Source organism: Mya arenaria, chromosome 1, assembly GCF_026914265.1.
Source record: "Mya arenaria isolate MELC-2E11 chromosome 1, ASM2691426v1".
Taxonomy (NCBI): domain Eukaryota; kingdom Metazoa; phylum Mollusca; class Bivalvia; order Myida; family Myidae; genus Mya; species Mya arenaria.
In genome coordinates, this window is record NC_069122.1 from 700,647 (window position 1) to 725,684 (window position 25,038).

A 25,038-nucleotide genomic window follows, 5' to 3' on the forward strand; every position below is an offset into this window, starting at 1 on the left:
GACTACCTGGGGTATCTATAAAGAGTTGATCATGACTACCTGGGGTATCTATAAAGAGTCGATCATGACTACCTGGGGTATCTATAAAGAGTTGATCATGACTACCTGGGGTATCTATGAAGAGATGATCATAACTATCTGGGGTTTCTATGAAAATGTAATCATGACTACCTGGGGTATCTATAAAGAGATGATCGTGACTACCTGAGGTATTTTTGAAGAGTTGATCATGACTACCTGGGATATCTTTGAAGATTATAGGGTGTACATGTAGTGTGATGGTCCTGAACAACTGTGTAACAGGTATTGGAGTTTTAAGTGAAAATGCCAACTTGCCCCAAACCTTGAACTGGACACCAACAGCCTCCTTATTCTTCAAATGGTCAAGCTTGTCAACATGGTTAAAATTTTACATGTTCACTAAAAAACACGTTTTTTGGGGAAATTAAGAAAACAATTACACACTACAGCAAAAAAGTGTAGGTCCAGCAGAAAAAATAGTGATCAGTCAGGTTTGTGGAAACAAACAAAAAAAAACATTTCGCCATAGCTGTACACTGGGCTTTTTTAAAAGTCAGTCAAATATGACTGCATTTTAACCTTTTATTGTTCATTTAACTAATTAAGACATTTATATGTCAGTATGTGCAAAGATCTTACATAAATTTATTAAAATAATTTGGTTAAAAAGCAATGACTGTAATATTGACTTTTGACCATAAAGAATGTTTTACTATTAATTTATACCAGTGATTTCCTGGTATTAAATACAAGCAGGAATTGATATAAGAGGGGATGATTAAGGACGCAACCTTTTGACACATGCCTCTCCCTCAGAGATGAAAATTATACAGTTTTAAATGTTTGCAGTGAGGCTCAGGGTGATTTTAAACAATTCATGTGCATGGTGCATATTTAGCCTATTTTATAACCTTTTTACAATATTGACATAATAAGCAAGTCGAATAAATTACACAGATTTAAGAACATATAAATGCAAAACTTTTTATATAATTATACAAAATCATTGGCTCTGAAACATAACATATCATATAGTCTTTGTTTAAAGCTGCTCTCTCACAGCCAGATCAACTGATTTGACATCTTAATTGTCTTGGAATGAGGTATTTTTTGCTAGATGTCTAGAAAACAGTGATATATATGACTGCTGTCAAAAGATCAGATATTTTTTTCTTAAATTTCCAATAACATGGGTGAATGCAAGAAGGTTCTAAGTGACATTAAATAAAGAAGCAGATAGAACCTTTTTAGTTCACCCCCTTGAATTGATAATCGATGTTTTATGGCTACAAAAGTTACTTATAGACGCTTTAAGAAAATTAAATTTTTCAGCAGTTTTTCACACAATTGAGATCTGTTCTATTGTTTAATCTTAAATGAAAGATGCTTCTGAGACAAAACATGCAAAATAATGAAACAAGATAAGATCAACAATGACCCTAATTTGTGATGGTCAACTTTCTGACACAAAGCGTAATAGTATTTACAGTTACATGCACAAATAATGATTTGCAATGCTAATAAGCTCTTGCTGAATTTCAGCAGGACCCTGTTACATATGTGTTGGACTGATATATCAATCACTAAATATCAATGGTATAAGGTCAAATAATTTAAGAGTCATTGTGCAGAATAACCATTGTTTGCCATGACCATCACCTTTGACCAACAAACTTCAAAAACAATACTGGTCATGTTCTGGTCAAAGATAACCTACCATTAATCTTTCATGGTCTGAGGTCAACCTACAAAATGTATTTTCAAGATATTTACAAAAATAAAATGTGTCTGTTTGCAAACAGATGCTAGTGTATATGCCCATTGTTTTTTACAATAGTGGCAAAATACATATAAAATACATTTAACGTCAATAAATCAATAACACAAAGCAGCCCAGTTTTTTTAAATAACAGATTCTCTGCAAGCCAAGCTAAGGTAATTCCATCCAAAGAGCATGCAAACTGTCAACAGCCGGTTGAAGAGATTTTCCTGAGGAACAATCCTGGGGATTCATTCACTTCATTCTGTCAGAGTAGAGATGTTTCAATCTGACAGCCTGCAATTTAAATGTACTCATTTGAAAACTGTTCATATTCACAATGACTTTTTGTGAAATTCCATTAAGTGATGTTACATCAAATGTTGCCCATATACAATTAAATGATTAAACAGACTATCATTAAACAGCATTTAAAATAAAACACATTTATGAAACAAATGATATAATTTACTTTGTCTGTATATCATTATTTATAAACTATGTTTTAAACAGGTTATTATTTTTAGTTTTAAATATTACAGAAATGTTGATGCTGAGGTCTTGGAAAGTTTATTCTTACACAAGGAAGAGGTGCAAAATGTATGCAGATGTCATTCTGTTGATGTTGTCATGGCTGCCACTGAGATCCTGGACTCAACGGCGTGGTCAAGTGTTGATCCAAGCAGCGATATATCTGCCATCGCTGTGGAAGGCTCTGGATAAAGGACGGCAAAGGTCCATGACCAGCTCCTAATAGCAAATTTAATTATAATTAATAGTATGAGATGCATTGTTTATTTAACATGTACATGGGTATATAATTTAACACTACATAATAATGCACCAGTCAATTGTAACCACGGGCCCCCAGGCCCGTGGGTATACCGGGGATAGCTGGGAAAATGGGCCGTGTTTTTACCTTCCAGGTGGCCCCGCAGTGCCAGGTGACTGCGGTGGTTTTGTCTTCCCACCAAATATAGTGGGTAATGGGCCTTTCCTAGGGTCCCTTGGGTGCGGGGTCATTTGGCGGGATTTCACGAGCAGTTTGTCCCTGCAGGGTGAGGACTTTGCCCGAGCTTGGCTGGACCGAAAGTCAAAGTCCCTGCTATTCCCCGGACCATGGGGGTGGGGGGCGTGGTTACAATTGACTGGTGCATAATCAACACACATATCCAACTTTAAAGAACCAGTTGACCAAACAGTAGTACTACTCATAAAACGTCACACATTGATTTCTATCATTTGTTTTTATTTTCTATAATGTGTTCCGTATGCAAACAGAAAATGTCAATAAGAAATAGGCATCGAAAAGGCTTTTAAAGCTTGTAAAATTACCTTTGCCGACATAATATATCCCTGTCAGTCAGTAGTAGTGTATGTTCTGTAATTTCAATCGAACGATCTATTCATTTTAAGACAAAACCTCCCGCATCATCATTTCCAACGAAAACAACACAAGTACGGAAGTAGACGGGTAAGTTTGGACTCTCTCACCGTTTAACCCACGGAAACTGCCGAACACCTGAATTTGCTGTCGAGAGTGGTCTCCCGTATATAGTAATTTGCGCTAGAATTTGACAGTTTTATTGGTTCCCTGTAATGTTATAATGCACTTACCAGAATAAAATTTTCGTTGTACTGCAAATTAACATATTTATTACTGCCGTGTGTGTTGGTTTATTTTTTTTTCAGGGAAACTGTTTTATAAAAAAGAACCAAATGGCTGCAAACATGAATAATGTAAATTTCAAAAGGCAGTAACAATCAAGTTAAGAAATACGAAAGATCCACAAGGAAGTTAATTGCTCGTTACATTCAGTAGGCGCGAAGAAAAACATAGAATGCAGTTATGAATAGTATAAATTAACATTTCAATATTGCAGTAAGCAAACAAAAAGGTTGAACGCACTTGTCAATATCATGCAAGAATGAATGATATTCATGAAAGGATTGTTTCCTTAACAATAAGAAGCAAGAAAGATGAATTGCTTGTACATCAAATGTAAGAAACTAAAATGCAGTTGTCATGTTGCAGAACGCATAAGCAAGTTAATAACATCACAATGTCATATAGCAGTATGAATGTCCTGGCGGATATTCCCTTCCATAGCGCTAAAACATGCAATAATACTTGTGGATACGACTGTTTTATGAAAACTACATCCACGGCGGAAATCACTGCAAATCAATGCATAACTAAATTGTTTAATCATATGTCACAATTCTCACACACTCCAACAGAGATGAAGAAAGGCATGATTACAGTTCTTTTCAAGGGAGTCAACAAAATAACATCTGACCCGTCAATATATAGAGCTATCTCCCTTTGTTCTACTTTGTTATTTTTTTCGAAAAGGTCGTTTAAAACCTTCTTGAAAAAGGCGGTTCTATACAGTTACACCCCTCTCAAAGTGGCTTTCAAAAGAACGTAAATTGTTCTATGACGTCATTTATGTAACGTGAATGCATTTACTATGCCAAATAAAAGAATTCGAAACTTTATACATGTTTTCTTGACGCCAAACAGGCCTTTGATCATACTTGACTATCTTCGCTTCTTCTGATGTTGTACCGGGGTTAACATTTCTCCATTTAGAATATTAAAATCGTTCTTTGAAAATAGTTTCAGTTGTGTCAAAACCAATTTTCGTCTGAATTTTTCCCGATCCTACAAGGCACTCGCCAAGGCCAATGCTATAGTCCGCAATTTTATATCCTCTTTATTAATGATTTACTACATAACATTGACGCCTACAACATCAGCTTTAAGATACATAACATGGTTTGCGCATGCCCTACATCAGCTGACGATATTTTCATTATTTCTAATGCAAAAAGGGGTCTCGACGATCTTTTATATGTCTGTTTTCACCATGCCGGAAAAAAAAGATATTACTATAATCCATCAAAATGTTAAGTGTGAGTATTAAATGAAAATAAAAAGATCCCTAGGACATGGAAACTTGGCGATTATTAATTGATGAAACGATTCATGTAAACTCATATTACCACCTTAGAATACTTTGTAATAAGCAATTAAATATCAATGAAAACATTACAGAAAGTTGCCATCATCTTCGAAAAACGTTTTTCAGTGTGACAAAGTGCGGAACCGGTAAAAACGGGCTAAACCCAATCAACTCAAAACGCATCTACGAAACAAAAGTTCTCTCATCCGCTCTATAAGGGAGCGAACTCTGGAGCGGTGTTACTTTGAACCAGTTGCTCCCCTTGGAAAGAATCAACCGGCTATGCATTAAGTGGATCAAATGGGGATCCAAAAGAATCACACACAGACGTTGCACTCAATGATTACGTGATCCGGGTAGAGAAGCGTTCAATACCATGTTAGTATATTATTCAGTACAAAGTGCATATTTAAAAAAAAAATCAATATTTTTTCACATATTCGGTAATATAATTTTTGGTAAGGAATTATAAGATTTTTTTTGATTTTTTAAAAAAATGATTAAGTTCGAAAATCCGGTGCCAGTGAGTCAAACGGTTTTTCTTCATATTTTTATGAGAAAACAGCCGGTATTGTTCAGGGATAAAACGAACAATTGAGATTGAAGAATATTTTAACAGTAATGCTGCTTGTTATACAGGAAAGTATTAATCTTTGGTCTTGTCATTTTGGTTACGAATTGGTTGAGCCAAACCTGGTGAATGGTGAAGCATTTTGATAGTGCCTACATTTTTTCGGAAACGAGCCTAGAAGTTTGATCTTCGACGGAGTTTGTTCCCCGGTTTAATAACAACAGCTAAATGTGCACTGCATTCTGAAATGTTTTATCTGCATATCACTGGTAACAAAATGATTTATTTGTGTGTGCCAGCATAGGTCGACGAGATTTGTTTCTCACTGTCATTTAAGCGGTGGTCCAAGATGCAAGGCTTTTTTAATTATTCAAGTTGAGCTTAAATGAAAATTATAATTAATTTGCAAGATAAAGCACTTTTTCAAAAAAGCTAGACAAAAGTGTAAGAATGTAGATGGGTAGTGAAATGCCAGTAAGCAGTATGTATGCAGACTACAATTTGGCAAAGTAACCGAAATATTATAGTTTTTTGAATTCTTAGTTTGATTTCAAAAGGAAAAACTTTAATCACTACAAACATTCCTCTTGAATAACCGAACATTGATAAGTGGCAATGTTTTCGTTGGGCATAATGATTTGGATTAAAGAACTTTAAGGTCTAACATGAGTATGGAGGTGTAGTGAGACCAGCTGAGTATTGGTCTAAAGAGTTGTACAAAAGGAAATATACGTCTTTGGGTTCAGTTGTAAAAAATATATTTTGCGAAATTGATTAAGCCCAGTCACAACAGAGGGAGGGCTACAGATATTTAAGAATTATCCGTCGGTCAGTTTAACGGTCCATTTGGGTCGCATTTAAGGAGGATGGTGGCCACGTTTTGTGTTCGTACGCACACTACTGAAAACATTAACGCGCACAATCGTGCATTCTTAAAAATGTGTGTAAAAATCGATTATTACCCCGTAGATGAACTGATTAGCATTTATTTCTAGCCATACATAAAATTCAACAATAATTTAAAGTGACACTCTTATTCAAAATCAATACATACTCATTTAAAACAAACATCACTTTTGACTGATAAACCTTTAACTGCTTGCTAAATAATGCATTTATGGAAAATATTAATTACTGATACCACGATGGTAACCGTGTTTTTGATAGCAGAAAGCGCAAAATTATGAAATGATTGGTGAATGCTAAATATTTACTGTGATATACTATAGTTTCATAAGGTAGAAATACCGTGTCTTATGCTCATTTCTTTCAAATTCAACTCGGTATCCTTCATAAGAACCTTTGTTTTCAACATTTATTCATCCTTTTAGGAAAAGTAAAACAATATTATTGATTGTGGTAAATCTTATTTGGGAGTAAGAGTGCAAGTTTTAAAATAACAACAGTATTACTTACACAAATAAAACATCCTATGATTAAAAATATCGTTGCAGGTTTTGGCACTAAGTCTTGACAACATGTTATTTGCTAAAATATAAGACAACTTATCTATATCGGACATACTTTGAAATAATGGATTGATTGTGCTCGCCTTTTTCAACAATGGCAATCGTATATTATTATACAATCTACAATTGAATAATTTATGAATTTCTGATTCAACAGAGTTGCAAAAAGGGCAAAGACGATCATTTAGGGCAAGCTTTTAATATCGGCCCGTTTCCACTCGAATAGGGGCTACCCCGCATCCAAATTTACTTAACGACGCTATCCTATCTTTTGGCGGCATAATCAATTTACAATAATTTTCAACAGAATAGTTAATTTTATACCTGCAATAGTTTCTTAACTTATGTCCACCCCTTCCACGTATACCTTTCGGTATATTTATAGAATCGTGCCAATCATTAACATACGCAGACATCATTTTATCATATAATTGGCTAATAACGGTGGATATTGGTACATTGTCATTCATATTAGTATATATATCTAAGTCAAGGCTTAACACTTTCTCATTTACATAATAAAACCAAGATTTGTATGCACTACATGCCTTGCCCTTTGCCCAAAGAGCTATTCGTTTATTGATACGTGACACAGGTGTATTACACAACCAAGACCAATTGATTGTACCTCCATACCATGCAAAGACGATTTGACGGTGGATACAAACATTTACTCTATACCTTACTCTTACATCCTATCGTATACTCTTATTTTCAACACGTGACGGCCCAGTAAGCCTATTTGGTTCGGCATTGGATTGAGGAATGCGCTGGTGAACGCGCCCAGTTGATCTATAATAGTGTTTGTGCTTTGAAACTTTGAAACAAACCATTGCAGTAACTGAACTGACAGCTGTGACAAAATGATATACTGACATCGTTTGGTTATAACAAATGCAATACGATAATTTTGAAAAACCTCACATACCTGTCCAGCTCATCGCCGTAGGACTTTGTACACCCACAACCGATTTTGAGTTGGGGCTTTATAGCTTGGAAAATGCACTTTACTTAAGATAGTAAATCAGAATACAGTATTTAAACAAAATCGGTGTTTTCGTGTTCTTTTTCTTCACATATTTTAGTTGGAAATTACAATGATTAATCGAAAATATCCCATCCAGACACTTGAAAGTTATATAGTGTAAGTAAACAAATTAATTCGATTGCAAAACTAAAAAAGCATTGGTTCAGTTTGCCTAAACTGTTGAAGTATGTAGAAGAATGAAGGAAAGCAAATTCTCAAAGTATTAAAATTAATTTTTAATTAGTTCAAGAAAGAAACTGGTCGGAAATAGATTATATTCTGACAAGGTTAAGGGTTCAATGGAAGGGGGGGGGTTGGAGTGGGGGGGAAGTGTGATACAGAGGTTAGATATAGTTGTAGGCTTGGGTTGAACTAGATCATGCCTCAGAACAAACTTATATAAGTATCAATTAAACAATATTTAAATGACCCCTGGCAAGAATAACATTTTGCCGAAAAGTTATAGTACTTTGTTTTTTATTAGTATACCCACACGGTCATTCTAAAGAACTAAATAATATCAACGTCAGCTGACTGACTGACCGACCGACAGACCGACTGACCGAGCAACTGATCCAAATGTGTTTACAATAGAAACAAGCTATATTATTTACATTTAAAAATTGAAATCTCCCAAACTTCTGATTCGATATGTGTTTAAACACGTAGTTACTTGAAAAACAACACCAAAGACAAATTTCAGTTTTGTTTCATTGGTTCTGAATGAAGTGTTTCAATGATAAAATTCTGTACTGTATCGGAGTTGTCTGACCGTCGGTTAGTACTTAATCAAACTATTGTTTATGAAGAGCAAGTTAAACTTATGACTTGAGGTGGATAATTAATCAAATTATGATGCCGAGAAATTTTAAAACGCGCAACATGTTAAGCAACTGAATATCTTTCAAAGACTAAGCAATGTTTTGACAATCAATACTTAGCTTATTATCATTATTTTTTATCTCATCAAATTGAAACTACTGTCCTGTTGTTTGGCATTTTGCTTTGAAAAAAAAAAGTTTTAAATATCACACCTCAACTTTTGAAAATCTTCTTCATAAAGTTCAATTGCCAACATTACATCTGATGAAAGAAAGATGCATCGCTATTGAAACTTACAAATGTCTGCACGGTATCTCACCAGAATATCTTACTAACCATGTAGCTTTTAAGTCGTGTTATTTTATTTTCAGAAGATTTCTATAATTTCAGCAAAATCTAGTATTATTTAAATAATATGATAAATCAGGTACCTCCTCTCAGCAATTCTTTCTAACGATTTCTTTTCTAACAAGCTTAATTAAATAACATTTTTACGAACTACACATCACTGAACCATGCTGTTATTCAAACACACATAATGCTACTAAAACGTTTGCTGAACAAATGTTAAAGTGACACTCTTATTCAAAATCAATACATACACATGTATAACAAACATATATTTCAGTGATAAACCTTTAACTACTTACTAAATAATACATTTATGAAAAATATTAATTATTTATTAAAAGTTTATAAGCGTGTATTTAATAACTGAAAACGCAAAAATATTAAATGATTGGTAAATGCTTTAAAGATTTACTGTGGTCTACTATAGTCTCATAACGTAGCAATATCGCGTTTTCTGCACCTTTCTTTCAAATTTAACGCAGTGTCCTTCATAAGAACCATTGTTTTCGACATTTATTAATCTTTTTTGGTGAATTTAAACAATTGTATTAAATATGGTAAATCTTATTTGGAAGTAATAGTGCATCTTTAACAATTATCCTAAGTTTATACTCTTGAACAATTTAACAGTGGTATGTCAACTAGAAGAACCATGCGCGTGTTGATTGACCGAACATCCGGGAAACCTAGTTGATGTTATCACTGTATACAGTGCTCTAATCCATATTACTTTTTTTGTAATTTTATGGATGAATATATAAAGAAAAGGCGTTTGTAATTACTTGTTCCAATACTCTATACTGTACCTCTTCAAAACTATATGTTTTATTTCCAGGTCACCAGCTCTTATGTTTTGATGTGTTATATTTGTTTGTTTTATTCATATCGGAAAGAACGTCATTCAGAGAATGTTTCTTTATTAAGTTAACATATACCCAACTATAAATAAAGATTCTTGTATAATATATCTATCATTTTGTCTGTTGATTTTATGTATTGTATTGTCCAGAATGCACCGAATAGAACTTGTTTTCCTGTTTCGGTAGCAATAAAATAAATGACAAAGAATGTAAATGGACTGTTAATTAATGTTCCCCATGCTTATAAAGAATGTTGTCCAAATGCAGTAAATGGTGTTTGGTTTTTGTATATTTTCTGCTTAAACAGACATTTTATTTATGTGATATTAATGTTGTCTATTATTTAGAGGTAAAAACAAGAAGCATGATAAGTAAATGCAGTGAAACACGTCGCGAAATGATTTCGATAAGTGCATGTCTTTCAATGCTTTGGCGACTGGTCATTCGCAAAAACCCTGGACATGTTTGTTACTATATATATTTTGATAGAAGCAAAATGTCAAAGAATATCAATGGGTTCTTAAATCAGTTGTGCATGCTTGAAATTAATGTTGTCTGAGTGCAGTAAACAATATTTTTTTTATAATTTCTGCATTAGCAGACATTTACTTTCAGTAGGCTGAATTTTGTCTATGAAAGTAAGATAAAACATCGTTGCATTACGAAATAACCCTTTATATAAATGTTATCGCAAAATAACCGAAACCCTTTTAAGTGTAATCCGGAAGACTTATTCTTACAATGTGTTTTTCAAACTTGTTTTTTTTCTGAATTAATTAGTTACCAAACGGCCAACAATACCTGGTCTTAGGATTGGCCACGATTTTAGACAAACATAAAGTTCTATAAATGCGAAAGATTAATTTAAAATTTAATGCAAATAACGGTTGCAAAGATGTGATCATTTATCAAAATCAAATGAAAAGACGAGATCCAGTTTCGTTAAAGCGAGTAATTCTAAAGCAATCCTGATTTAGCAGGAGGTATTGTAATCTCAGCTCCCTTACAAAAATCAGTTAGGACTTTTAAAGTTGTTTTGCCTATTGCGTATGTTCCATACATGTCCCAATACGCAAATCACCCCATATCACGTGGTAACGTTTGACGAATATAAATAAAGCGCCAGAAGTGTTGTAACCCCAAAGTGGCTAGGAAGCCCACCGTGTTCTTGAAAAAGTAGAAACATATTTTTAAAACTGTTTTCGCAGACTCGTGAAATTAGTGAATTTGTAAGAGTGACGTCAGGCTTTCGCTGGTCGAAGCAAGCCTCACCATGGCACCGCGTGTCAATATTCTGCGGACAGCGTTCATCGCGCTGATATGTACCGCTGCACTCGTGCAATCAAGGTATTCTTTTCATTCTTATTTTAATTACAATTGCGCTTGGGTACTTTCCCGACAGTGCAGTATTTTCAGGAATAAGAACTACTTCCAATAGCTTGTATTATTTTAATTACCGAACAAATAGTAGTAAGAGAAACATTTAAATCCTACAAAAAAGAATAAGTATGGTATCAATTACTAAAGTATTACCTTACTTATTTACTTTGTAGGAAAGCTAAAGCATTGACATTGGTTTAACACTTTAACCATACAATCAAAGTGAAAACATTCAAGCGAAGACGTCTAAGCTCGACGAGTAATCCAGATATCAGGAAATATTTCAGTGCTTGTCATTTTCGCTGGGTTTGCGTCGTGCATATACTGAAAAAATATGTTGCCAGAAACAATACACATATATAAAGCCAATAATTCTGGTATTAATAATTGTAGAGTTATGAACGTTGATCGAAAGAAATAAATGACCTCACAAGAGCGTCAGCGCTTGCTCCTTGACGCCCTTGTTTAAGTCGTTACTAGCCCAAAACAAGCATTTATGTTATTGTTTTTTGCACTTTTCGAAAGCTCTGCTTTTTCAAAACCATTTAATTATTTTATTTGTAATTTTTAAGTACAGGGTTTCTGTTATCAGAAAAGAACAGTTTCCTGTAAAGGATATTTATGATTCACGCAATAGTTGCTTAATTAATTTAATTGGTAACAAATGTCTGTAAATAAGAAATAAATAACAACCTTTTAGTGGATGGAAAGTATATATCAATTTTATCTTTTTATTTTACTTATAATTAATGTCAACTTGTTTACTTTCAGAACCGCTCGAAAAGAAGACAAATCGGTAAGGAATGTTTTCTGCATTACTCGAAATTGGTTACATATCTAAACTGTATAACTTTCAGTGAATTAGATAATTTTCTGAAGACAAGTTATTTTCATTCTAGAACTTAAATAGAACCCTTTCATTTATTCCTACATTCAAGGATCTTGCTGGTTTGACATGCTTGTGGATTCGTAAAATTAAAGAAAGAAACGGAAAGTAGATGTATTAATTTGTCGAAATAATTTGAATACGAAAATATATTGATCATGCCTTTAAAATCCTCGGTTTGAATTTGCCTCGTCTGTCGAGAAAATGCCGAGCGAAGGAAAATTCGAGCCAGGCAAAATCTCATGTCATGCTCTAGAGTGTCCGGCATGTGATCATTCAGTCAGGTTTTCCTTTTATTTGAAAATGTTAAACATTTTTGCTATTAACTATTTTATCTTACATTTTAGTGATAATGTGTCTTCATATGTCCACATAAATGAAAACACTGAGTGTTTGATAAGGGCCGCCATATTTTATTACTTTAAATTCGCTTTTACGAAACAAATTCCTGTAGTTTAAAGGTCCCATAAAGCGATTTTTATTCTCGTTATAGAGCAAAAATAAAGTCGTTTTGATGTAAATGACTCACATTTTAATGTCGTTGTAGTGTTGTTTCTGCAAAACTACTTAAACAAACCCTTGCATTTTATTAAACGTTTTTGTGTGATTTTTATAGTTTTGCAACATTTTTTAAAACCTTGTTTCGGATCGAACCTAGTCAATAATCCCGGCTTCTGTAGTAAATTTAATTTTCTAAAATTGTTTCTAAACCCTTTGATATTTAAAACTATATCGTGTAGAAACATTTTTTACACTTCTCCCTTTGAGTTCCGATGACTAAGTAGGCAATCCTATACGAAAAATTGCAAGAAACCGCTAAAAGGTTTTATGGCGAGGTATTTTGGACATCATGCCAAGTATTTTAACATTAAAAAGAAACTAAAATTATCTTTAAATTACCCATGACATCAAATTATGTTACTCGATGGACATTGATGCCACTATTTTATCTTTTGTCAGAAGAAACTATAACGGCAACCTTTCGGCTCCTGAACTTCATATTGACCCAAATATTTATGCAATAAGCTACAGAAGCATGCTCAGTAGCAAAACGTTTAGACATAAACCCGGTTTAGTGGCAATGGGCAAACGTCAAAGACATAAAACACAAAATCACAAACAAGAAACATAGAACAGCACAAAACTCTACAAACAGCACAGTGCATAAATACTATATATATATATAAAAATAATTGGTATTTTTATCAAGAATTGTTAGGTACCGCCTTGGAACGGTCAGTAAAATGTAAATTTACTTGGGGTTTAAACCAGTTTATGTGCACAAACCTCACTCTTATCTCAACAAGCCTTTAAGCGCATATATCTGCTCGTTGCTTTTAAGGTAATTATCTTCCCTCCCCCCCCCCACACACACACGCACACACACACACACACACACACACACACACACACACACACACACACACACAGAAACAAATAAGACTGATGACAAAACAAAGTTGAACATCACCTAAACAATCTTAATTGTTTTTATTTTCGACCAACAATTGTTTGCATTTCAAGGGAGGAACCTGTGTGAACCCTTGGACGCACCCGCACATGGAACAATTGCCTGTGGGGCTGGATTCCCGTTCTAGTGAGTACACACCTGCGTTCATGAAATCGTTTGATGTTATGTATAATACAATATATTAAACCGGTAGCCAGGTGGCTAAAGGTTGACTTTAAAGTATGTTTATATATATATATATAATATATATACAATAAAACTTTAAGCATTATTCATCAACGAATGTCTTTTATATTTGAAAGGATACAGTTTTTGTCTTCTCAATTTCGTTTTAACTACAGGGAAAAAAGAAGCATTTTGATAATTTAAGCATAGTATGTTCTTTTAAGAAAGTCCGACTATATAGACAATGAAGCATGACCGTTCACATCAGATAAGATCGGTCGAACTCAATTCGAGTTGTATATAAACTTGTTATAAATATCTAGATTTCTTTCATCCGTTTCGATGAAATATGGAGTTTTATCAGTGAAATAATAATAGTAAAAATATCAATTTTACAGATGTCATCACTTCAATCTTATGATTGCGAAGATCAAATTTATAAACAACTTTTAAATTCCAGGGAAGTTACTTCCCATTGAATAAAACTAAAATAATCACTTTTGAACCAGTAAATGTTGCCAAAAAGTATACGTTAAAATGTGACATAAATAAATAGATTTTTTGGCAAAATAACATAACTTTCTGTTTATTAGAAACATGGTAATTATGTTGTTGTTTTTTAAACGTTTTCTTGAACCTACAGCTGAATATTCGAACATTTTTTTCCGTACAATACAAATTACAAACGAAAACAACTGCTTGAAGTAATATTATCTATAAAGTACATTTTTAAACTGTATGACTTTGAAGTACGAACTTCCCGGAAAAATCCACACAACAATTATGTGATTTGATTTACCACACCCTCCTATAAATTTGTCAAAAACCATGCGTGGTAATCACTCTTTATCTGGAAATCGACCCGTTATTGAGCGAATCGAACATATCTTTGACAATCAGTGGCGATTGAATATCCATGTGTAAAAAAAACAAACCCAAAAACTTGTAAAACTGTAAAATTGGTTATTTACATTTGTTTTATTTACGCGTTCGGCCATTTCAGTTTTTATTCATTAAATTGCAACCTGTGTTATTTTGATCATTTATTCAAACCCTGTTCATTTAAAATTACGTTCGTGCATTTACTGTTATTCTTTGGAACGTAAGTGCACTAAAAATCTTATTGATGAACGGTCACAAAATGTTCGTGCTCCAATAGCCGATATATGATAAATAAAAACCACGAGCCCAAAATTGAAATTAAAGCTACGTCATCAGCTGACAAAAGTTTGCGTGAGAGGCGTTCCTCGGGTAGCTGCGTATAAACGCTCTTTTTAATATAGGGGGAATTGATATAAATAAATTAAATAACAATAAAGTTCGGAAATCAGCATAAAAGAAAGTATGTTGATTCCAGTATAAGATCGTATTTCATTTTACCCCTTATTATGGACAGACTATATTTTCTATGACACTTGTAACTACGATACGACCTTACTCTGAAATCAACAAATTTCCTCTATATATATTTCTGTTAATGCATCCAACTTCTATATATACTTATATTTACGGTATATGTTTACGGTATATGCATAAAGTATAAAGTATACACAATTGAAATTGAAATCTACCAGGGGCTAAGATCGACGTTTTTGATATTTGTGTATACAGTTAAAACATTATATAATTCATTCATGTCCTTTCAGTTTGCATTTTAATTTTAACCTTACCACTATTACGTTCGGTTCATATAGAGTAGCGTTATTCTGTATTTGATTTGGTTTACACGCTGCTGCCTTTAACTGATCCGGGTTGTGTTTTTTTCCAAATTCGGACATGGCTTTTAACCCTTTTCCCCGTTAGTGAGTGCACGGCCTCTTGCGACCCTGGGTACGAGTTCTCTAACAAGATGACGACGGACAAACGCGAGTGTGACCAAATGTTCGGGGATTGGTTTGACCCACCCGGAATGGACATCCCTGACTGCCAGCGTAAGGAAACAGCTTTTAGTATCCATCGAAACTAATCATTAACGTAAAACTTTTGTTGCCCGGTTTTCGGACTAGCTGCCGACCAAAGCACTTTGAGTTCGATGTCCCTTCTTTCTGAATGAAAAGTCACCAAACCGGACCAGTTGGTTTCCTCTGGATGTTTCAGTTTCTCTCTCAACACAATACTTCAAACTTATGTTGTAATAACTTGCTGCAATCGTTGGCCTTTGACTTAAATATCGTGTAAACCCGGGCGTGCTTTTTAAGGGCTTATTTCAGAATTTTATCGTATTAAAACGTTACGTCTTATACGTCTTAGTATTTCGACAGATAAAGTACATGTCGTAGATCCCTTTTATTTTGAACTCAGTTCATTGAAGAGTAATTAGTTCATTTCGACTTGTCCAAGTTAAACATTGATCTCAAATTTTGGACAGTCAGGTGATTCCAACCATTTTATTATCCAGCGTCGTGCAGCCCTGCCTGTCAGAACGGGGGCTCGTGCCTGCTGCCCAACACGTGCGGATGTTCCAACGGCTTCATGGGCGCCCAGTGCCAATACCGTGAGTAAACTCTTGCTATGCCATCACAAAAAAGCAAGAACTTACCATAACTCGTAGAGGAAACAGACTGAATATACTATGAGATACAAGATACAAGAATCTGTATTTAAAATCGGGTATATGTTAGCAAGAAACAGAGCTATTTTCCTACATACATAACACAAATCTATAACATATCAAAACATGACAATGAGCTTGTGACCTTGAAATGAAAACGTATAGTTTTAAAAAGGTACAAATATTAACCAATATTTACAAAAAAAACGTTTCTTATAATTTCTATGCATGCAATTACGAAAAGTAATATGTATTATAGCATTGAACACAGTGATAACATCAACAAGTTATGGAAAACAGCTACAAAAAGTTATTCACAAAATATTTTACAACTATTTGTATAATGGAATGCTTGATAGTCCAAACGCGCAAGATGAATTTTTTTAAGTCAGTTGTGCAACCTAAAAACATTAAAGGGGGGGGGGGGAGGAGTTGTACACTCTGTCAGAAGAGATCTATTTGAGATAGCACTGGCAAGCAACACCACTGGTGATACACATTGACACAAAACAAACGTAGAACCTACCATATTGAGAGATAAGAAACTGGATAATCTATTAAAACTAGGAAAGAGAAACTTATGTAATAACATTGACACGCATCCGCACGGGCGATACGCAACCTACAAGCAAGATGCAACTGTCAAACAAATGATGGACTCATTATAAGACACCCCTTGTAACTTATCTCAGGCCTACATCTTGTCGACCAACAAAAGCAGGTCGTTAAATGTTATCCAAAATTACGTCGTTCCGATTCATTTTCTATTGAAAAGTTTTGTTTTCAAGTATTTTTTCGCCATTCAACTTTTTTTTCTTTCCAAACAGCGGCAAATAACTGCGCATCCCCACCGACTCCTCAAAACGCTCAGGTCACGTGCCAGCAGGACACTTCCGGTGCTCGGTGCACAGTTGCATGTAACCAGGGATACAAACCCCTATGGGCCATCGCCCCGAGTTTCACGTGTTCCCCGGACGGAACTTGGTCGCCCGATCTGGCTGAGATCCCGGGTTGTGTGGATGGTAGGGCATTTATGCAACACTCCTAATGCCTATATTTCAACCCAAAATAATGTTGTTGAAAGATATGGCTGCAATATAAGGAATCAGTCATATTCTGTGGCTCGTTTTGTTGCGTGAGCATTTTTCCTAATATCTAAAAATGTTTTTTTTTATCTTAGCGATATAAGCCTGTTTAATCAAACAAAGCATGGAATAATGCCGGTTGCGGCCTTAAATTGGTTTGATAATGACAATGTTTTAACTTAATTGACCTTTAGTAACCGTTTTCAATAATATTTATGCAAAAAGCTGCAAAAACAAGCTCAGTAGCAAAACGTTTAAACATAAATCCGATTTAATGGCACTGGGTAAACGCCAAAGACATAGAACAAAACATCACAAATATTAACCATTAACGCCGCAATTACCTGACTTGTAAACGTCATGCCTTTGTATTGAAAATAAAACTGCATGTTCACAGAGTCGACACCCATCAACGAGACCCACATCCCGAGCCCTACCCACCCACACACCGGAAGTGCGCGGTGCGTGGCCTGGGGTCAGGACCACTACCGGACGTTCGACAACAAGATCTACCACTACAAGGGAGCGTGCAATTACGTGCTTGTCAAGGATGCGGTCGCCAACAGCTTCCAAATACATGTGGCCAATGATAAGAACTGCCAGCAGGGACACAGGTACGTTAATTGTGGTTTAGGTGTCCATCTTCCACCCTAGCAGTTGTGAGTTCAAGCCCACCAGGGTTTTGAGGTAAATGTGACCGTCTTCAATCAAACGTTATGTTTCGATACCCAGAATGGGTACTTTCTCGTGACCTCTTAAATTTGACACCAAATAGCCGTTGCATAAAAAATGAAGAATAGATTTTCAATTGTGCAGTACTACATCAGAAAACCTCTCGGGAATCTTGAATAAACTGATGTTGGTTACTTCCTAGGAGCGTGATTGTATTAAAGCTATTAGCTTTTGCCCTAATCGAGCTTAAGGTTACACACTACTTATCAATTTGCCTATACCTTTCAATGAAACGGGCATCATTACATATTGGAAAAAATGCTATTTCTAGCGTTTCTCGTATGTGACATATATACATATCATTAAAACACAGTTCAAGCCCAGCTGATTTATACAAAATAGGTATGTCACATTTCGTCTAAGAAAGTTTGAATATAGGCATCGTTTCTCTTTCAAGTTATCCATTGAATGTTACATAAGGCTGGGTGACAGCAGGTTTATGTTTCAGCAAACCATATTGAATCTCTAAGACATAAATAAAGGTTCTTCTCTGAGTGCAGGAATTAAAGTATAACAGCTTTAAATCAGTCATAAAAATATCAATTGGAAGAAGCATTCTTACTATATGTTCATATAGACACTAACCTGGCTTTTCACTTTAAAACTGTCCCAATTGAAAAACAAGAAACTGGCTGTTGTAGAACAATCCAAGACACACAATTTAATCACAAGAAAACCTAAGGTTAACCGATGCGTTGTCTCACATATTTGAGTAGTAATACATGACCCTGAGATCAAGACGGAATAAGGCTACAAACAACCAATTTACATAGTTCAACAGGCAAAGAGTTTTCCAAGTTTTACAATGAAACCTATCAGTTTTTGCAATACAGTGTCAAATTAGGTTAAGCTCTATGCAAAAATGTCACATGTATCTTTTCTTTCATTCAACTTCAATAAAATATTGATACTTGAACACAAGCACTCTTTTTTCTGAATTTACATCCGGATCTAGGTCAACGGGGAGGGGCGAGATAACTGTTGTCTTGAGCCTATTTAGAGAGGTGATCCTGGACCACATTCCGGTACTAAGCATTTAGTTATAACGTACCTTCAACGAAATATATCGTTCATTTCTTATTATTCTACTTTTAAAAATTAGATTAAAATAAAATTGACACCAAGATTTTCTATATCTGTTTCAGGTGTAAACGTGAGCTAGACATTTACATGGGTAACGATCGGATCTCTTTGAAGCGTGATAACAGCGGCCCTGTCGTCTACGTACAACGGCGCGGTGGTGCCCGTCCCCTCCAGCAAGGGTGTGGTCATCTTCGAGAAGATCAGCTCGTACATCGTGGTGAGGAGTAGCATCGGCTTTCAGATCCGTTGGGACACGTATGAGATGGTGTTTGTGACTGTCACGGATGTCCTGCTTGGCAAGACAAAGGTAAAACGGACGAGAAATTTCATCTCTATGTGATCGTAACACGGATCCACCGGCATTATTTGCTACTTTAGAATATAGTAATAAAAATATAATGAAAAAATATAATCGTCAACAATTTATGGTCGGAAACGCTTAGTTTGAAATTGATACGTCTTCATTAGTCGATAGCGACAAAAGCTGATTTTGGTTATTAAATATCAAATCTTAAAATTAAAACATTTATCATGCGTGACTGTGCTTGCTGGTTCAAGGGTCTATGCGGCACATATGACGGGGACCAGACGAACGATTTCACCACGGACACAGGAAATGTTGTTACCCAGGCACCGGCCTTCGTCACCACGTGGAAACGCTCATTTGCCGGGGGTACGTACGTCGTAGATGTATCAGAGATGAGCTTGATCTAATAGAAAATTTAGATATAATAAAGATAAAAATCTAAATAAGTTGTATAGTTCAGCCCAGGCATCATATTACTTGCTCACCTTATTCTTGTCAAATTGATTTATATCTATTAATTGAACAATTGGATGAATACAAAAAAAAACAGTTTAATAGGAAAGGTAAACACACTAAAACATATGTATTAATTGAACTAATGGATATATATCAAAAACTGGAAAGGTAACAGACTTAATTTGAACAGAAAAAAACAAAGCATTTACTAGTAGTGATATACACAAATAATTTTTTTATTAAGAAACATGCGCTGACCTGCCCCAGACCGGATGCAACGCCGCAACTCCCCAGGTTTTAGCCACCGCAACTTCCACATGCGAGGCGCTAATGGAAACCGAATTTGAAATATGTCACCATGTAAGAAAGTGTACTTATTAGTGTTGCGATTGGGAACTTGTATGTCACATATAAGATGCCTTACATTTTGTGTATATGTGTTTCTTTATTTCCTTACTTCTGACTTACGCGAACAGGTAAGGTACTATTAAACCGAATATTAAAATAAATTAATGGAATACCGAAGCAAATACCATGGTTATTGTTTTTTCTCTAAAGGCCGTTCCACCAGCGGCGTACATCTCCGCCTGTAAGGAGGACTGCTGTGACTCTTCCGGTCAAGACTGCCTGTGTAGCTCGTTTGAAGCGTACTCTCGCGCATGCCTGGAACATAACATAAGGCTGGACTGGCGCTCGGATAACAGATGTCGTAAGTTTCCCTTTCGCAAGCAACTGCTTGTGACAGTATATACATAGTTTGGCAGCGATGACTTTTATTTTCCCAGTCTTTTAACACTGCTTTCATTTGTTTCATAATCTCCGGTAAGATGAAAAAATGATGCGACTTGTAATCGTACAATATAATAATATTGTCGAAATAATTAATCAGTTTTTCGCGAAACAGCTAATATCTGACCCATAAGCGTACATTCAATGCCCCGATCTTAAAGCACACGAAGTACGTGTTCAATTTGGTAAAATTGATCAGAAATATATGACTAGTATCAACAAAGTTACAAATATCGATGATCTATGACACTAAAATGAAGTGACCTATATTACCATCGTATTTTAAAAGAAACTTGTTCCCGATCCCCGTCGTACAGGGTTGCAGGCCCTGGCAATCTGAGTAAGACATTCCAATCTCTCATTACGTTCGGTGCTTTGATTTCATTATACACACTTAGTACACCATGTTTTCGTTCCCCACCAGACGCCCAGTGCCCGGGTAACCAGATCCACAAGGAATGCGGTAGCATGTGCCAGAAGACGTGCCAGTCCCCGAGCTCAGCGTGCGAAGATCACTCGTGCATCGACGGCTGTTTTTGTCCGGACGGCATGGTTCTTCTCAATGATCAGTGCGTCCAGAAGTCCGAGTGTCCGTGCATGCTGAACGGAGTGGAATACCGGAACGGCGAACAGGTGCCCAAGGAGTGTAACAAGTGGTGAGTGTTCTTTTGACTATTTAACACGAGGCTGTTGTCCAATTTACCGAAATTAAAAATGGTTTTACCCTTTGGCTTTGTGCCACTAGCTATTGAAGTATGAACCTACATGTGGGTTTGATAAGAAACCGCTGAGCAGCCGGCACATAGTGTACAAATACTAAGCATTGGGTACGCGTTATATACAGTAGTTTGATCAAAGTTTGATGGCCTAATTTAAGTAAATTAAATGTATTATCTCCCTTCAGAATTATGTTAACTCGCCTCTTTTATTAATACAATATGTTATTTGTTTGTCGTCACTGCTTACCATAAGACATTATAAACGCCAGACAATCGGTTTTTTATTCCAAATCATATTGCTCGTATCGGAGTGCTCGTTGTTTTCTTATTTTTTCCCGGCAAAACCTTTTCATAAATGATGTCAAATATATCTGTCAGCACGTGCATGAACGGCGCGTGGCAGTGTACGAACAAGCGCTGCGATGCGACGTGTTCCGCTATCGGCGATCCTCACTACATGACGTTTGACGGAAAGCGGTACGACTTTATGGGAGTGTGCTCCTATTACATGATCCACGACCCGGGGACTTTCGACATCATCGTAGACAACATCAAGTGTGGACACGGTTAGAGATGCATTCATGTCTTATTCTCTTGTTCTCTTATACTTAATTCTATAAATTGTCGACTTCAATACATTTTGTAAACATAAAGGTAGGTAATTTTAAGCCTACTTGTATTTTGGAATACGAAAACATGGCTTTCAACAATAATAAATCGTCATCAAAAATTATATAAGCGTTTAAATAAAATAAACAAATCTATTTAAATGAGCATTTGCAAGTGTCTTAATGTTTGTTCATTACAGTAAGCAAAATAATTCAATTCGAACAGATTGAAAAAAAGATTTCCAATATGAATTCAGTGAACGCACCCCATTAACTAAAGGTCGCTTAATTGTAAAACGTTCGTTTGCTCAACTCTTCCAAAAAGCATATTGAATTGTATCCGTAACCTTGCAGGGGGCGAGTACTCCTGCACCAAGAGTCTCAGTATCGACATCAGTGGACACCATATCAAGATGGACCACAACCACCAGCTGTTCGTGGACGGCGAGGAAATTACCAAGACTCCGCACGAAAATGACGGCATCAAGGTCTTTATGGTCTCCTCGCTCTTCATGAAGGCCGAGCTGTCCAATGGAATCACCATACTGTGGGACGGACGGACCCGCGCCTACATCACCGCCCCACCCTCCTTTATCAACAAAACACAGGGTAAGAAAACGATTTTGTTTGGATTAGCTTTAAATACTAGGTATGTTATGCACGTTGCCATATGTTGTACAATTTGAGCTTCATACAGGCGGCTGTTTTGTATGGATTAAGGATAGACTTCTTTGTTTATCTTTGTTTATCAGTAGTAAACGTAGTAAAGTTTAAATAAACTAACGAGTTTTTTGGGCTGATCTGCAAACTACAGTTTTCATAATAAATGTTTATATGAATGACCCTTATTTCGGAAAAGGGGAAATGTTTACCACCGAGTCCGCAAATCTATAATCGTAGTCATTATAAGTATTTATAACTATATAAATCATATCTTCTATGGTCGGCAGGTTTGTGCGGAACTTACGACTCTAACCAGAAGAACGACTTTAAAACCAGGGAAGGCGACATCGAGACTATGCCTAGTGCCTTTGGAAACCGCTGGAAGACGGTTCCTACGTGCAAGGATGCCGGACCGCTCGTCAACCCGTGCGACACGTATGTGAACCGGAAGAACCAGTCAGCCCAGTATTGTGCATACCTTCCGAAGTGATGTCTTTCAAGGTGTTTTGGATTCAAATATATTCATCTTTTTTTCGTATGGTTTGGTGAGGTCCTCTTTATATACATTTAATACGTATGACACACACGTTACTTGGAACAACCAGTCTACTTGAAATATTTCGCCTGCCTTAGGGTTGAAGTCTTCCAAGTTGTCCATGGTGTGTCTTCTTTTCGGAGGGTTTAATAGGATTGTCCTTATATACGTTTTGTGCATATTTGTCCTGTATCAGTGTCGAAGTCTATTAAGGTAATATTCAACAGGTAAATTTTGCATGAAACGCTATGGAAAGTAGTTTCGCAGAAAGACATCCAGATCACATGGTTACAAAAAAAGAGTTAGATTCTATAACAAACACAATTATGATACTGTTCATTGTCCATGACTCTTTAATGTAGTATGCTTGTTTTCATTTTCGAGTTCACATTCAGCATGCGCTATATCACGCCTTAAGATTTTGAGGTTACAAGCACATTATTATTATTTCTTTCGTCTGGCGTCGTCATTTTCAGCGTGTGCCAATACTGTAGACGTGGATTCGTTTTACCACGCTTGCATGTTTGACGTGTGCTCGTGTACAGAGAACGTGAAGGACTGCCTGTGTCCGATCCTGGGAGAGTACGCTGCACAGTGCGTGGCTGCCGGCGTCGAGATCCACTGGAGAACAACTATACCAGAGTGCCGTAAGCCAATAACAATTTGTGTGTGTGGCCACGTATTAGAATTTTGTAAAAAAATAACAGAAAATGATATATATTATACGTTATATATTTTAATTAAAGAAAAACTCAGAAACCAAAATACTGATATTGATTTAACATTTGTGACAGTGGTTCTAGCCTATTTTGGTCTAGTCAAAGGATATACTGAAACACTTTCTCAACATGTCATGCCATTGAGAGTGGTCTTTAATTTCTTATACAGAACTGGCCTGTAATGGCGGCCAAGAGTATCAGGTCTGCCCGAACGAGTGCACTCGCACGTGTTCTAACATCGCCAACGACCAGGGCTGCGTTCAGTCATCTGTGTGCGCCGAAGGGTGCGCCTGTCCCGCCGGTCAGACTCTTGACGACTATGGCAACTGTTTATCCATCTCCAAATGTCCCTGTTTGTTTGCGGGCAATGAATTCCTGCCCGGCATCACCGTGGGACGTGGCGATCAGATCTGGTAAAAGTCATTTGTTTTTGTTCAAGCAACGTTTGTGAATCGTCTTAAAAAGTCGTGAACTACATTAACAACCTGTGAAGGAAGCTAAAAAGTATGAAATCTTAATGGAATTGTCTACATGTCTATGATTGAATACGTTTTTGAAGCCGTTGTCACAATTAAATTTTTGCATTTTTTTCATCGAACTATCAACTTCAGCACGTGCGTGGACGCTCGTTGGGCATGCGCAGCTAAGACGATTCCAATTCCGACGACAAACATCTGTAAGCCCAATCAAGAGTTCTCCAGCTGTATATCCTCGTGCCCGATGACATGTGAGAACATGCATGATTCCATATCGTGCAACACGACCACGTGCGTAGAAGGGTGCATCTGTAAGCCCGGATATGTGAAAGAAGGTATATGCCCACATAGGTGAAGCAAAAAAACAAAAACTATTGACTTTCTATACATAGTTATATAGAACATAGGACTCAATTTAATACGCAAAATATGTCATCTTATTTTCATAAGGGTAGAATGACTGCTTATTTCTTATCGATTTTCTACCTAAAACTCGACTTTAGGACTGCTATGTATTTCGCATCAAACTCGAACTTTATTGCAGTCATTTATACATGTACTTTC

General features: G+C 36.0%; 1 protein-coding gene and 1 long non-coding RNA gene across 2 annotated transcripts in view; one reads left to right on the forward strand and one right to left on the reverse strand.

Annotated features, from left to right (window-relative positions):
* Positions 1-840: 840 nt before the first annotated feature.
* Positions 841-3,335, reverse strand: LOC128238513 (uncharacterized). Its single transcript, XR_008261717.1, has 3 exons — positions 3,116-3,335; positions 2,361-2,530; positions 841-2,077 (listed from the first exon to the last, which is right to left on the reverse strand). It is a non-coding gene; the product is annotated as an uncharacterized LOC128238513 (long non-coding RNA).
* Positions 3,336-12,965: 9,630 nt separating this feature from the next.
* Positions 12,966-25,038, forward strand: part of LOC128234834 (mucin-2-like) — a 67,326-nt gene continuing 55,253 nt past the window's right edge. The window contains 18 exon segments of the mRNA XM_052949375.1: positions 12,966-12,972; positions 13,640-13,712; positions 15,555-15,682; positions 16,150-16,245; positions 17,130-17,324; positions 17,785-18,001; positions 19,265-19,340; positions 19,342-19,509; positions 19,761-19,875; positions 20,210-20,325; positions 20,524-20,674; positions 21,179-21,410; positions 21,852-22,039; positions 22,436-22,690; positions 23,032-23,247; positions 23,756-23,926; positions 24,168-24,411; positions 24,610-24,809. Coding sequence (XP_052805335.1) covers positions 12,966-12,972; positions 13,640-13,712; positions 15,555-15,682; positions 16,150-16,245; positions 17,130-17,324; positions 17,785-18,001; positions 19,265-19,340; positions 19,342-19,509; positions 19,761-19,875; positions 20,210-20,325; positions 20,524-20,674; positions 21,179-21,410; positions 21,852-22,039; positions 22,436-22,690; positions 23,032-23,247; positions 23,756-23,926; positions 24,168-24,411; positions 24,610-24,809 — 2,848 coding nt within the window.